This window comes from Lygodium microphyllum, chromosome 23 (genome assembly GCF_053477565.2).
Source record: "Lygodium microphyllum isolate KBCC chromosome 23, Lygodium_microphyllum_v1.1.10, whole genome shotgun sequence".
In the NCBI taxonomy this organism is placed as follows: domain Eukaryota; kingdom Viridiplantae; phylum Streptophyta; class Polypodiopsida; order Schizaeales; family Lygodiaceae; genus Lygodium; species Lygodium microphyllum.
In genome coordinates this window covers 71,589,136-71,603,627 of record NC_141157.1, presented here as the reverse complement: position 1 = coordinate 71,603,627, position 14,492 = coordinate 71,589,136, and the positions used below count along the sequence as shown (strand labels likewise).

Below are 14,492 nucleotides of genomic sequence, written 5' to 3'. Positions count from 1 at the left end.
TTATGAAGGTAATTTGTATTTACTTGGTCTCAGATAACAATACTTCTATGCTCAGAAGATAGCCAGAATACTTGAAAACATTTACATAAAAATTATGTCCTGGGGAGTGCTAAAATATAAAATTTGCATTAGTTTTATGCTAGTTTGATATTTGGATAGTCATTATTTGGCTTTGTTGGCACTCCATTTGTAGTTCTTTGATCTATTTTGATCTTACAATTGGTATATCTTACTATTTTTGGTACACAAATATAATTTTATCATTATGGCTTCTTCATCGAGTTCAAAGAATGCATTCATCAATATTGAGAAGCTTGATGGACCAAACTTTTGATATTGGAAAGACCAAATATACAATGTATTGGTCTTTCTGATGAAGAAGTAGGTGAAGTCAATCAAGTATAGTGGGATTAAGCTTGAGGACATGGTTCCCAATGTATGGGAGGAATTAGATGAGTCAATATGCTCCACTATTATGTTGACACTCTCAAAGTCTTCATATTTTAATATGAAAAACACAAAATGTACATTTGGTTTTGGGAAAAGCTTAGTGACAAGTGAAAGAAAGTGTTGCCTCATAGGTTTACTAGCTAAAGAATCTTCACATGGAGGAGGGATCAGCTTCAAGATCTATTCACCTCAATGAATTTAACACTATTTTTACAGGTGCAGTTATGTGACATTTTGTAATTATCTTTTTTGTTATTTTTTGGGTTAAAAAGGAAAACATAAGTGTACATCCAAAATTGAAGAAAATCTTTTAAAGAAAAGCTTAAACTTTTGAAAGCTTTTAGGCTTTTCAAGTTTGTAAACTACAAAAGCTTTAAAAAGCTTAAAGGAAAGCTTTGAACGTTAGGAAGCCTTAAGCCTATATAAAGGGGGGAGAGTTAAGTAGTATGGATCGTTCTCTTCATTATGAAATTCATCTCTTATTTGAGGAGAGGGAAACGCCATACACAAGTGTGTGGAGATGCATACGTTAGTTCCTCTGTCATCGTATTTGCAAGCTAAAAGGTTAGATTCAAGTTTTAGTCATTCGTTCTTTTTATGATGAGTTCAGACAAATTTTTCCTTCATCTTTTTAGTTTATTAAGGTTACATTCAAATCATTGTCATTCATGCTTTTTAGGATTAGTAAATAATAGTGAAATGAAAATGATCTTTTGAATGTATGGCGAAAATGAAAGCGTAACAAACTTTTGAGTGTATTGAAAAAAATGAAAACGTAAAACTTCAACAAACCGGATATTTTGAATGGACAGGGGAATGTCACCTTCTCCTATAATTATTTAATTACGAAGAGATTTGAGCCAACTCTTCGGGATGCTATATAGCATGTTTTCTCATTTCATGTCCTTTGTCCTTTTAGTTTATTAAGGCTAGATTCAAATCTTCATCATTTGTTCTTTTTAGGATTAGTAAATAGTAGTGAAATGAAAATGAAAAAAAAAAATTCTTTTGAGCGTATGGTGAAAATGAAAGCATAATGAACTTTCGAATGTACTGAAAAAAATAAAAAGGTAAAAGTTCAATAAACCAAATATTTTGAATGAACGAGGGAATGACACCTTCTCCCATAATTATTTAATTACGAAGAGATTTGTAGCAACTCTTCCGCATACTATATAGCATGTTTTCTCATTTCATTTAGTTTGTTTTAAAGTTTTTGAAGTATTGTTATTGTTTATTGATTTTATTTATTTATTTTATTAGAATTACTATTAAGAAAAAAATCATCATCCTTGTACGTCAAAAAATAAACTATGTTAAAAAATTTTATGAAGTATGGCATGTTTTTTCCTGAAGAAGTGTACTACAATTTTATGATAAAAACATATTACTCTCATCAACATCAATGGACACTACGAAGAAACATAGTCACAAGGCATCCTTTAGGACTAGTAGAAAAAGGAAAACTATGGCTTCTAGAAAAACATTACTAAAACCGTTTGCTGCAACTTGGTACAATATAGCAAAATTTGAATCATCTTGGGCAACGAAATGTGAAAGAATCATTGGAAGACTAACAATGTGCGCATCCTATGGTATAGTCATAATGCAACATCATGTTGTCAACTCACAAAAGAACGATCCATCTACATAAGAAATACAAGTTACAACAGCTTTGTCAAGCACTATTCTCATCCTTGCATGCCCACAACATGAAGTCAATAGGATGATAACTAAATGCCAACCATATCTTGGAAAGAAAGAGAGAAACAATTATGTAATGTCACTCTTACCAGACTACACAAACAAATTCTCAATGCAAAGCTGTTAGAGCTTCAACTATTAAGCATCATTGATAGATCTATCTCGATCTACAAAATGACAAGAGCGATTGTGAACGGAACCTTGGACCATCGATCTATTCTCGATAACCCTCTAGTCTCTTGGAATGATGGATTACTTTCACAGTCATCTACTAGAATTGACTTGACTACATTCGATATTGTAGATGATAGGGCTTTGCATCCTCAACATGCAATCCATCAAAAGGATTATAGAGCTCCATCGTGAAAGCTCTTTATTCGAGCCAATGCTCCAAGCAAATCACAAGAATGAAAGATATTATATTTTCTTGAAAATGTAGTCAAGCCAAGTCGACAACAAGCATTCCAAAGAGCCGATTAGCACAAGTTCACACGCATCATATTACGGAATAATAACCATCTCGTTGAAAGAACAATGATGTTGAGGACAGACAGATTGCCGACAAGAACCTCACCTTGTCTAGATATCACCTTGGAAAATGCAATGTTTTTGTTCTTATTCCCACTTAGCCATGGCGCCTACGATCAAAAGAAATGTGAACGTTCAAAATCATGATCAATGACTCGAACTACATATGCATACATATTCTCTTTTTGACATCCTCTATATATTTAAACAACGCAAAAACTTATCTACAAGCATACTTCGCTTCGAAACACGACACATGTCTAAAGACCATCATCAAAACTACTACATAACAAACATGCAAGAACTGCATATAGAACTTCAAAATCCTTTACTGAGCTACACATGTCAACCTAGTTAGCCAATTGACATATTAGAAGATTGCCTTTCATGATTCATTAAAGACCACATTCTCAACTTGCTTTAGAGTTGGGATATTTTCAGGACTACCATTAGTAACTTTGCACTTGAAAGTGGTTATATAAGTAAGTGTTAACGTTGAGAACAATTTGCTCATTTAGGAGGTGGACAAATAGAAGACTTTAGGGTCAAATAGCACTAGTGCACTTATGGTGAGAGGAAGATCAAATGCCAAGGGGAACTCTTGTGAGAGGTAAGTCATGAAGCAAGTCACTTAGCAACAAGGACTCTAGAACACTTCTTTTATAACAAGAACGAACACATAAAAAAGGACTACCACAAGTGGAAGAACATAATAAAGAACAACCACATGTTTCGTTTATGGCATCACTATTTGGGGTAGATGTCAGTCATTAGAATGAAAGCTCTATGTAGTTTGAACTATCTTTCTTGTCTAAGTTTGTCTAATCTTGGGTTTTGTGAGCATTATCTCTTTGGAAAGTAAAGTAAAATATTGCATAAAAGAGGTAGTGAGAGTAGAAGTTAAGAATGTCTCGATTTGGTTCATAGTGATTTGTGTGGGCCAATGTCCATAGTTCCATTGGGAGGAGCATCATATTTTGTTACTTTTATAGATAATGCCAAAAGAAAGGTAATTGGACAATATTGTTAGAGTTCTCTTTAAACCCCCTTTTGCATTTGGTTTAACATTGCATGTGGGGGTTGTAGCAAACCCTACTCCCTTGCAAATGGGTCATAAGAGTGGGGTCAATCCTTCTCACTATCCCCACTAAAGCTGCATGTGACTCAAATCTAAAGAGATAATGTCTCTAGCTTGCCAATTCAAAAGGTGAAAGTTAGTCCATTCTAATTAGAGCTAATTTATGCCAATTTTGGGGGTAGTGGGGGGAGGGGAGGTTTTCTCGTCCCACTAACAAATAGTTGTCCCTCGTGCCAATGGGGCTTGTGGAGTTTGCTTATCCTCAAGTTCTCCCCACGACCCTTTGTGAAAAAGGGGCTTTTAAGGCAATGCTAATAGGGTTAACGAGCATTGTCGATTCCTATTGGTCCATAAAGATGTTGGTGTAGTCGTTCATTAATCATAAGGAATACTTTGGTAGCTATTTTAGTCTTGTTTGCTAAGACACACACTAGGACAGGGTGATGCGACCAAGAGGCTAGCAAGTGTCTTTGAGAACCCACTAGGGTAAGGGTGGCACCTACTGGCCCCTCTGTCGAAAAATCTCAGGATGGCAGAATTGGGCCAAATGATGTTTCACCCATCTTTCCAAGGGATTGAGCGTCCCAAAAACAAAATATAAGCAAAGATGCAGCTATGGCGAGGCCTTCGCAGTGCTGCACAAGAAAATCAATGATGCAAAAAAGGCCCATTGTTTTGTGATATGGGTGTGCCTATTTAAAGATAGTGTGTCGGCATCTCCCCATTGGTTGCTTGTTACACATGGTGGGAATTATTCATTGGATTTGCTCTAAAATCAGTGCTAATTTGTCCGGTCACTGTCACAGGATAGGGGGCTTTCCTTTAATCGGGCCCCTTACCCTAGCAGCATTTGCACCGGTATGAATAGTGGTAGAGGGCCTAGACTTCCGTGTGTCCTTGTGAGCATGGAAACGCGGCCTTAAGTTTGGCCTCTGGAGTCTGACTTTTGCGTTTTAGGCCGGGCGGGGACATTGGCTTCAGGAGACGTCTGGCCACGTCAGAAAGGCGGCAGACGGCGAGTTGACGGCGCCGTCGAGGAGTCGCGGGCGGGGCCCGCAGAGAAAACGTGGACACTCTGGAGGCTGGCCGCACGAGAAACCGCCAGGGGTCTCGGGAGGGGTTCAGGGAAACAGCCAAAAAGGAAAACCAGTGGTTTTCTCTTTCTCGCGGCCCCCGCTTGTTTTGTGTACAATTTCCATTATCACGCGCACGTATGGCTATTCGTCTACCTTTCTAGTTTCCATTGGTGAAACGCCTGCTTCTATTCTTTTAGTGCGTGAAGATCTCCTGCATTCTCCTCCTCATTACATCGGCCATGGCTGCTCTGCTTCAACATTGTTCCGTGTTGAAGCCCTCCTACCGCCGTGCTCCTCTCAGCAGCCAGAAGCCTCGTGAAGGGGTTTCGCGCCGTTTGTCTCTCCACCAAGCTTCTAGTTCATTCCATGCCATGAAAGTCTTCTCAAGTTAACCTGGTCAGAGAGAGCTTTCTATTATGTACTGCACTGATGGCTTTCTATCATCTTTCTTACCTCACATGGAGGTCTGCACTCTCGTGTAAATACTCTTGCAGTAGCCTCCTACATGCACAACACTGCTGATGCTGTAGCAGATGTGACTCACCTTTCTGCTTTAGTGAGCTATTTGCTTCTGGCATAAACGGCAGCCATTGCATTGCCTTCTCCTTGACGGCTTGCTCAGATATTTGCTTCTGGCATTGACAGCAGCCGACGCATTGCCAGCTTCTCCTTGAGGCTGCTGCTCTATAATCTAAGGCTCTGCATTTCTGGCTGGCAGAACCTGCTTCCAGTAGCAAAGGCTTTACATTCTAATGGCAGTATCTGAGGTTGTCTAGCCGAAGACGCAGAATGTTGCCTTCCTGGGTCGCGAAGCTGAAGGATGTGAAAGGTTCGTCCAGGCACAGGAGGGACCTCTCTTCGTCCTCTTCATCGTTTTCCTCGTCATTCTCATCTTCTGGTTCTTCAGATAGTAGAGGGAGCACACGCGAGAAGCATCCCTCTCTTCTTGCAAAGGCTTTTAGCCTACAACGCGCCAACAGTCGCGCCAAGCTCTCACGTTCTGAAGCAGAAACGGTTCCTTCTCTTGACCGGAGCAAATCTGCACCTGACAGCGAGAAAGTGTTTTCTCCGCAGGTTAGGGACTTCGACACCTCTAACTATGGTCCTCAACATGATCTAGACGTGTGGGATCGCGAGTTTTCTTCCATGTCTAGCTATGGTAGCGAGCAGGATGCTCTTTTAGGCAAGGCAGTTACAATATCCTCATCTGGCAGTGCTTTTACCTCTAAACGTGATGTCATTTCAGACATTGATACAGAGGTGTGCAGTGTAAGTGCAGAGGTGGACTCTTTCGGAGAGACTAGCTCTACCGATTCTGTATTAATGAGGCAACATGACAGGGACGAAGCACGAGAGGAGAGTCGATGGCCGAGATCAGATACTCTTCCGACTTCCGTGGAGTCGATTGGAAACCTCACGATAGGCTTCAAAGGTTCAAACGGAAGCTTCTTTCTCAGGACGAATACCAGCCTGGAACCTACTGTTCAGAGGGAGGCAGACGATCGGCCGAAGCAAAGCCCTGTTTCAGAGACAGCTAGCTTCAATGCCCATAGCGAGCTTTTACGAATGAGGAGAAGGCAGAGACATATTAGTATTTCAGCTGTTTTGCCTCCTGATTTGCAAGGTGTTGTGGGAGACAGCATTGCTCTTGTGAAGATGTCTCAGAGTCCTTACGAGGACTTCCGAGAGTCTATGTACCAGATGATAATGGAGAAGGACCTGGAAGAATCTATGGATATGGAAGAGCTCCTTTATTGCTATCTGAGTCTCAATTCTCCTGAACATCACAAGCTTATAGAGGAAGTCTTCAGTGATGTGTGGAGCTCTATCCTGATGACTTTTCGTTAGGTGTCTCCTGAGTCCTCATCCATATTTCTCAACCGGATTGTCCATACACAGTTAGTTGTTCTAATTTCATTTTTTGCAGTTTTCTTTCTCTGTCTCCTGTGACTTCTCTTTGTAAATGAGCAGTGGTCAAACAAGGTCGTAGCCAGCTGATTCCCGGGTAAGTTTACGGGCAGAGGCCCCTCAGGTCTAAGTTGTAACCGTTATGATGCGTAAAACGAACACGTTCGGTTGATTACGTACTCGGATTCTGATTGATCGTCTATTGCGTTGGGAAGTGTATCCTATGGAATATAGTGCAGTTTGTATGGGTGAGTGCGCCTTTTCTTTTTGGACTTCACATCTACAACTACTTAGGTCTTAAAGTGTACATTGCCATTGTATATTGCATATATTGCTTTAATTGAACTGTGAGGAGTAGGGAATCGGGATGCTTCATACGGCAATCCTCTCGAGCCTCGAAGGGAGTAAAGAATCCACTTCTCATTTTGAAAATTGAAACTGCAGTAATAGTTCACTGTTACAAGCGTCTGGGAACTGAGCAAACGTTTTCAAGTTTCTTATTACGAATCAAGGCTTTTATCTCGCATGCGGCCTAAGTTCTCCATTCACTTGAATGGATTGGGATGAAACCCGATCAATTAATTACACTCATTGCGTCAGGAAAGAATTTGGAAATTGGAAGTCTTTCTTATGCAAATCGCGTCATAGAACCATGAGATGCAGAGTGCACATGCCCAATCGAACCTCTGTAAGTTGTCTTGGTAACAATGGCCAATGCGTGGATAAAGTGTCTTGGGCTTGCACTTCCGAAACTGTGAGACTATTGAAACCAAGCCAAGTACCTCGAAAGGGGAAACAGGGTTCAATACACCTAGCACATGTTATGTGGCATCCCGATTCCTGATATTGGCTCCATTTCACCTCTCCTCCATGACGTTCAATACACCTAGCACATGTTATGTGGCATCCCGATTCCTGATATTGGCTCCATTTCACCTCTCCTCCATGACGTTCTCTCTTCTCATCTTCAGTTTCCCTCTCTCCACGTGCCTCTGTCAAGGCGATTGTTGGGTCCAAAACTATTCGCCTTGCATGGGGAGTTTTTATGAGTTATGGACGTTTACTCTATTGTTTTCTTAAAAAGGAAAGGCTGTAAAGTGTTGAATGAGAAAGGAAGTAAAATATTTACATAAGTCGAGCTATTAAAAATGAATGTAAAATAAATCGTAAAAAATTCGATCAATGCCTTTAAAATCTAAAGAGGAAGGTTTAAGGCCTTGAACTTTACCAAAAAAATTGTGTTATTGAAAAATTGAATTGAATTATGTATAATTTGATTCAAAAATCAGACCAGAATTTTGAGTCACACTGGGGTCGAGTGCAAGTTGACATAGTTGCATGTGCAATAGTAAGGACTTGTGTGTGTTTTGTCTCTTGTAATCTTATTTCTGTAGTTTAAGGACTTGACATCCCAAAGTTTTTATTGCTAAGTTCAAAATTGACAAAACGGAGATTGATCTCATGCATTTGAGATCATTGCTTTGCAAGCCTCATTAGATATGTTTATTTGTATTTGCTCGTAAGGACATACTTTTAATGTAATGGCCTGCCTTGCTTGTTCTAGCTTCACTTGGAACACGTTGAGAGGGGCCTTCCACCTCGCCAGAGAGAAAGATGAATTGGCATCAGCTAGTCTCTGGGAAGAAATAGGACAATAGGCCTTTGGTCCCCGCCTGCCGCTAGCACACAACGCTGTCAATTGCCTAATGCTGCATGGACGCCGCACACTCGTTAAGCTCAGGGATAGAAAGAGCTTCCACCCTCCCTGTCTCAAGTACACAGACAAAGCAAGAATGGACTGGCTCAAGTACAGACTCTGGATGCGTGGAAGAGAAGAAGCCAAAAGGTGTGGACGATATCTTCCAGCTACTTTGGGAGTGTCCAGACTCGAGAGTTAGATGCTTGTCTCCAGAGGATGTTGCTGTGCGAGGCGTGTCTGCACGACTCGATCAACTGCAAGCTAGCTCTACTTGGGATGCAGGGAATATGAATGAAGCTTCTTAGGGATTCTGGACTGCAATAAGAGTGGCAAATCAGGAATTTTCGACTACATGTATGACGGGCGCGCTTAGATTTTGGAAGGACAGCACAGTTGAATGCCTTTGTGAAGTGCTTTGGTGAGGTGGAAAGCTTGTAAGTTTTTTTAAAGTAAAGCATAACCCTATTATGGATAATGTAATTATTCACCTATTTATTAATATAAATACCATATTCACACCTCTAGTTAATCAGAGTTCGTTTGACATGTAATGTTACTTGAGAATGCATGATATGTGTGCATGTTTGTATAGCACATTCATCATAGAGGAGTTCAAAACACCTTCTCACTAAAGTACGTTTAGGGAAGATGGGCAATTTATTGAGGTAGCAAAGTTAGCACAGAAGCACTAAGCTAATTTTGGGCCATGATGTTTTAAGAAACTTTGATAACTTTAGTAGTTGGCCTTTTTTTCAATGCTTATAGCACTTTGCCACTGGTTTCTTATTGTCCCAATGGCTCCTTGAAGTGGATTCTAACTCAAAACTTTGATCTATATATTTGTCCTACACACCTTTAAGGTATCTACAAGGACATTAAGATGAGTTTCTTTTTTTTTCTTTTCTTAAATCCATGGATGGCCAGCACAAAAGGTTTTCAACTCCTATGTAACTTAATTTCTCTTAACTTTGGTTAAATCCATCTTTTTTGCTTTTTCATTCGTATTCAATTCTTTATGAAAAGAATGGCACACAAAAAAGTGTGATCTAGCATTGCCCTAGAAGAACATTTATGGGTTGTGAGAAAGATCGTGGAAAAGAAAACCAAAAGACCAGACTTGGGAGGGTGCTAAATTCTCAAAAGAACACCTATAATTGTGTGAGAATCTGTGGTAAAGAAAATGAACTAGGGTAAAGGGGCTAATAGAATGTTATTTAAGACTCCCTAATTACAAAATTTTCCCCTAATAAGTTACACAAATGTCTTTTGATATACCAACTTTAGATATCATATGGAGCTCAAAAAAGAAACTTTGAGACATTTCATGTTTTTATCAAGTAGACCTAGTTATAAATGAAGGGTTTAGGAATGAGCATTGTTTCAAGATTTCACAAAGTCGAAAATAGAAAAAAATCTGCATCATGGATCAATCAATTGACTCACATTAAACTTATATCTATTATGAAAAAACTCATATCATATAGTAAAGTGGCTAAAAAAGTTGTAGGTTTGTTGTTAAATTGCCATCAAATTGGGGTGGTGTACATTTTACTTTTGGGGGGTGGTATTTTTTTGGTTCTTTTATCCTAAGGGAAGCTAAGAAAATAACTGATTATATGTGACATGCATTTGGGTGAACTTTTAGTAGTTAACTTATAGGTAAGACATTGATCTCCCTGTAGTTCCATGGGGGTAATGAGTTAACTATGGGTAGACCAATGTCTTACTTCACAAAAATCATGACAATATTTACAAAAAGGTATGGCTAGAAGGGTTGTAGAAGGATAACCAATTGAAGGCCTCTCTTTTCAAGATGATCTCATCCTACAATATGAACAAACCTATGAATTTCATTTCCTTAACATGTGCAACCCCCACTTGCAAATAGTATTTGGGGTATGACCTATCCTAGAGATGTTGGCAAAACCCTATCTATACATATCATTTCTTTAACATGTATGTGCAAACCCTACTTGCACGGGTGTTTGGGGTGTGACATACTCTATGGATGTTGGCAGGACCCTAGACTCTGATTCCATCAAAAGTCTACCTCACTAGCAGACGATGCTAGTCTAGCAGGTACACATAAAATCGAAAATGAAAGACGATTGAGCTTACAAAAGTTGATATTGACAATACAACTTTGCTGCCCAAACTTACATTAGAAAGGTAAGGACATTACTATATGCAGTTACAATAGTGCACAATTCCAAGGTTGGGTTAAATTGTCACCGAGCCGAAACTCAATTGGTCGGTGTGAATGAGTGAGACTTGAGAGAGGTCTAGGGATCGAGTCCTGGCTACTGAGCAGCATTGTTGCTCCGCGACATCTGCCCATCTCTTGTGATGTTCTGTGGGGCGATGTCCCAAACGATAGCAATTAGCCACTCTCTCTGGCATCTTAAAAACCATTGTGCCAAATGGTATTAACATCCTGAAGTTAGGCTTTAAAAAGGCTGGGACGAGGGATCCTTTTGTACAATCTCTCTCACTTTTGGGAAGAAAGTACGTAGCGGGCGAGAGAGATATTAATGGAGCCCCTGAGGCTCTTACAAGTTACGTCCTTGCTCTGGATGTCCTGCTGCAGTCCTTTCCTTTTGGTCAGCTATTGACCTCCTGTGGTTTGATGGATGGATGGGCATGGCCGGGGGCTTTATTTATTGCGAGTGAGGTCAGTGAGGTGAAAATTCTGCAAGTTTTTGACCATGGCTTACTGCTTGAGAGTCCTCTCTAACAATTAACTTCTAATCCGAGAGGCCACCGATTGCCATGTGCAGTAGATGTTATGTTATCAGATGACACAATCTGGAAGCAGAGAGAGAGAGAGAGAGAATCAGAGACCTGGCAGTCTCCAAATCCCAGATCTGCAGGGTTTTTGCCTTATCATGATCGACATTTGTAGCAGAAAAGAACCTTCAAACTTCAAAGCCAGCCTCGCGAGAAGTCTGGATCCGACATCATCCGAGAGTTAATATGACAGATTCCGGGGCTTTGATCAAAGAGAAAGGGGGGGGGGGGGGGGAAAGGATTCTTCTCTAAGTACATTATCACAGAGGAAAAATCGCAATGGCTTCCATGGCTCGATTCAATGCAAGGCCCCGAGCATGCCCTGCGCGTGTACAGCGTGTCCTGGCGTGAGCCCTTATTACGAGAGAGGGAGTGGACTTTGGAAGGACAGATGGCGAGGGGGAAAAGGGAAGGGATACCAGCAGGCTGCAGCAACAATGGAGGGAAAGAAAGAAAAGTGCGGGAGTGTAGGACTTCAATACGCCATCTCTGCACACGGCTTTTCTGTGGCCCTTCCCCGGCAAATTGTGAGCTTTTTTGCAAGCTGTGACTGACAAACCTCTCCCATACACGCACCCTCCTCGGAGCCCTTTTCGTAGTATCTTTCGTGCATGGTTCTCCCTTAGCGTTTTGTCTCCCTCATCCTACGTGATTAATTAACTTTGTTAGCATTGCCTTACCTCACAAGAAGTTTTAGATAATTTCCCACATTGTGCATTGTGATAACATCGTGGGCCTATGTTGCAACGCTCGGAAAGACCACATACCTAGCTAGGTGTGGTTGGGGGACATGCCAGCCTAGGGTTAGCAGCTTCAATTTGGTGGGGGGGACCGCACAATTGCACCTAGCTACATATGTAGTCCCTCTTGAGTGAAAGCTCATGATGTGGAACAGTATAAGAAAAAACAATGTAAAAGAGCCCCTTTTTCTACATGAGAATATGTTAGAAGCTCTTGACATTGAACACTACAAGGAAAAACAATGGAAAAGAGCCCCTTCTCTTACATGGGAATATGTAAAAAAACTTTTAATGTTAAGGTAATGCTTAGTGATTTGGTATGAGACATTGTGGAAGTACATCCTTTTAAAATTTAGATGCTAAAGGATACTATTTGTACTTAAGAATAAGAAGAAAAGACAAAGGTTAGGGCTTGATATTACTCCTAACATTGGATCCTTGGCTTTGGGCATTGATTTGAGTCTCCACAACTTTGTCATTTGCTATAATATAAAACAAACTTGCTACTAAGATTGGTGTAGAACACATCATGTGAGGTGTCGGCCCATCGGCTGTCTAGGCACGCTTTTAGCGATCTATTGAGAAATGAATTTAAGCGTTGCAGCTTGGCATTCCCATGGAATGTTCCAAGTTTTGTCATCTAGGGTTTCTCGAATCTGCCTCACAATGTAACATTTACGGTCGAACCCACTAGGATCGGCCTGAAATTTGGGCTCCTAGTGGCCAAGGTCTCCTAACAACATTCTAGCGTCGGATCCTGGACATCCTACTTTACATAGAGATACCCAAGCTGAAGCAGATCCATGCCGCACTTGGTTCAAAGAGAATGGGAAATGAGAGGGATGCGCTGCTCGACCTCTCTGCCCGTAGGGCATAGTCCCATTCCGGTCCTCTAAAACGGCATGAATCGAGGTTCTATCCTAACAATTTCTAACGTCAAAGACGGTAAACCTTGTAAGAAGCCTCCTAGCTCTCTGGGATCACCCTGCCGTAGGATGGACCCGTCAGGGGTTTCGCACACCCGCTTCCCTCAATAGCTTTAGTTTTTTAATTAGGTCCTACCACATTTATGTGTGACACTTAAAGTCACCTTCATTAATTAAGCCTTTTAGGGAACATGGTTCGTTCGCATAACTTATAGCACAGACACGAAAACAGAGCAAGCAATCTATTAACAAATAAGTTCCTTAACTTATCTTCAAGTTAATCTTTGTCTCCTGTCCATATAGGAGAAATTATGTATCCCTTCTGCCTGCAGAAGTAACTGGTTCAAATCACATGGCACCACAAATTTAATCCTTTATCTAGAATAGGATCTACCAACATGCCCAGACGTTGGGGGCCATGGAGGTCTTCAACTCCATTCTAGATCTAGCAAGGGGTGTTCAGAGCTCCACTTGACTTGCACCACTCGACCTTCGACCCATGAATTGAGCAGTGTCCTCTCGGGTTAATCCAGGTGCGATCATGGAGGTGATCCACCAGTGCAACATACCCTTCCTTAATTAAATTCTTTAGGAATCTAGCACAACAAGGCATTCAACCCTAATATCGGTTTCTAAGAAAACATTCATTTATCCCCATGGCAACTTGTCATCACAGACCCTTGCCATGCATTTACCATAAATCACAAGCACTTGGAATAATCATCCAAGCAACAAACTAACAACCGTTGAATGTAAAAGCATTTAGGATGTTGTTCGATCAACCAATAAAAAAACCAATTGTATTCTTCACAAAAATGCAAGAATAGTTGCGATAATGTTTCCATTGCATATCTGCTCTTCTCCTTGGGATCAAAGAGCGATTCAATGTAAAATTTACTTAACTCTTGTATGCACAAATTTTAATGTCATGACTATGCCATCCATAACTCCTAACCAATTCTTCCTTGTAATTGCTCTATCAACGAATAAGCCATATACAACTAGGTGCAATTAACTTTCCTTAATACATGCACTTTGCAAGCTCGATCTTTTGAATAAGTGAGATAAAATGATCTATACTTGTGCATCATAGTATGGCGCCTAACGTATCTCATACGAGAATCAAAACAAGCATCTATCAATTTGGAAATACATTACTTATGACTGGTACCGCAATTGGATTGATGATGATGCCGTCGTCTGAAGCTTTGTTGTTGGTTATGGGATTGCCATCCGCACGTGACATTCTTCGCTTGGGGGCCATCGTCCGCAAGTAGACTCGAGAGATTAAGAAGGCGGAATAGATTCGAGATGTGAGAGTGTAAGAGAAGATGGTTAAGTCCAGGATCGAGATAGAGGAAATTGAGCTAACTCTTTTCCTTACAGCCTCACGGGGTAACTACTCTCTCTCTCTCTCTCTCTCTCTCTCAAGCTCTCTTTCACAATCTCTTGGAGGGGTATCCTTCTCTCTACCTCTCTCTCGCAGCCTCTCAGTGTCTCCTTATGTCTCTTGTGCCTCCCCATGCCTTATATTTATAGTGAATTAGAGAAAAGGCCTGTGGTTGAGAAGAGGAGCTCTTTATGGAGGGGGATCTT

General features: G+C 40.8%; 1 protein-coding gene across 1 annotated transcript; it reads left to right on the top strand.

Moving 5' to 3' along the window:
• The first annotated feature begins 4,989 nt into the window (after positions 1-4,989).
• LOC148016321 (uncharacterized) lies at positions 4,990-7,068 on the top strand. Its single transcript, XM_087664689.1, has one exon. The coding sequence runs from the start codon at positions 5,626-5,628 to the stop codon at positions 6,682-6,684; it is 1,059 nt and encodes a 352-aa protein (XP_087520815.1). The 5' UTR covers positions 4,990-5,625; the 3' UTR covers positions 6,685-7,068.
• Positions 7,069-14,492: the final 7,424 nt, after the last annotated feature.

Coding starts and splice junctions, on each gene's coding strand:
- LOC148016321 (XM_087664689.1), top strand. CDS start 5,626: ATGTTGCCTTCCTGGGTCGCGAAGCTGAAGGATGTGAAAGGTTCGTCC.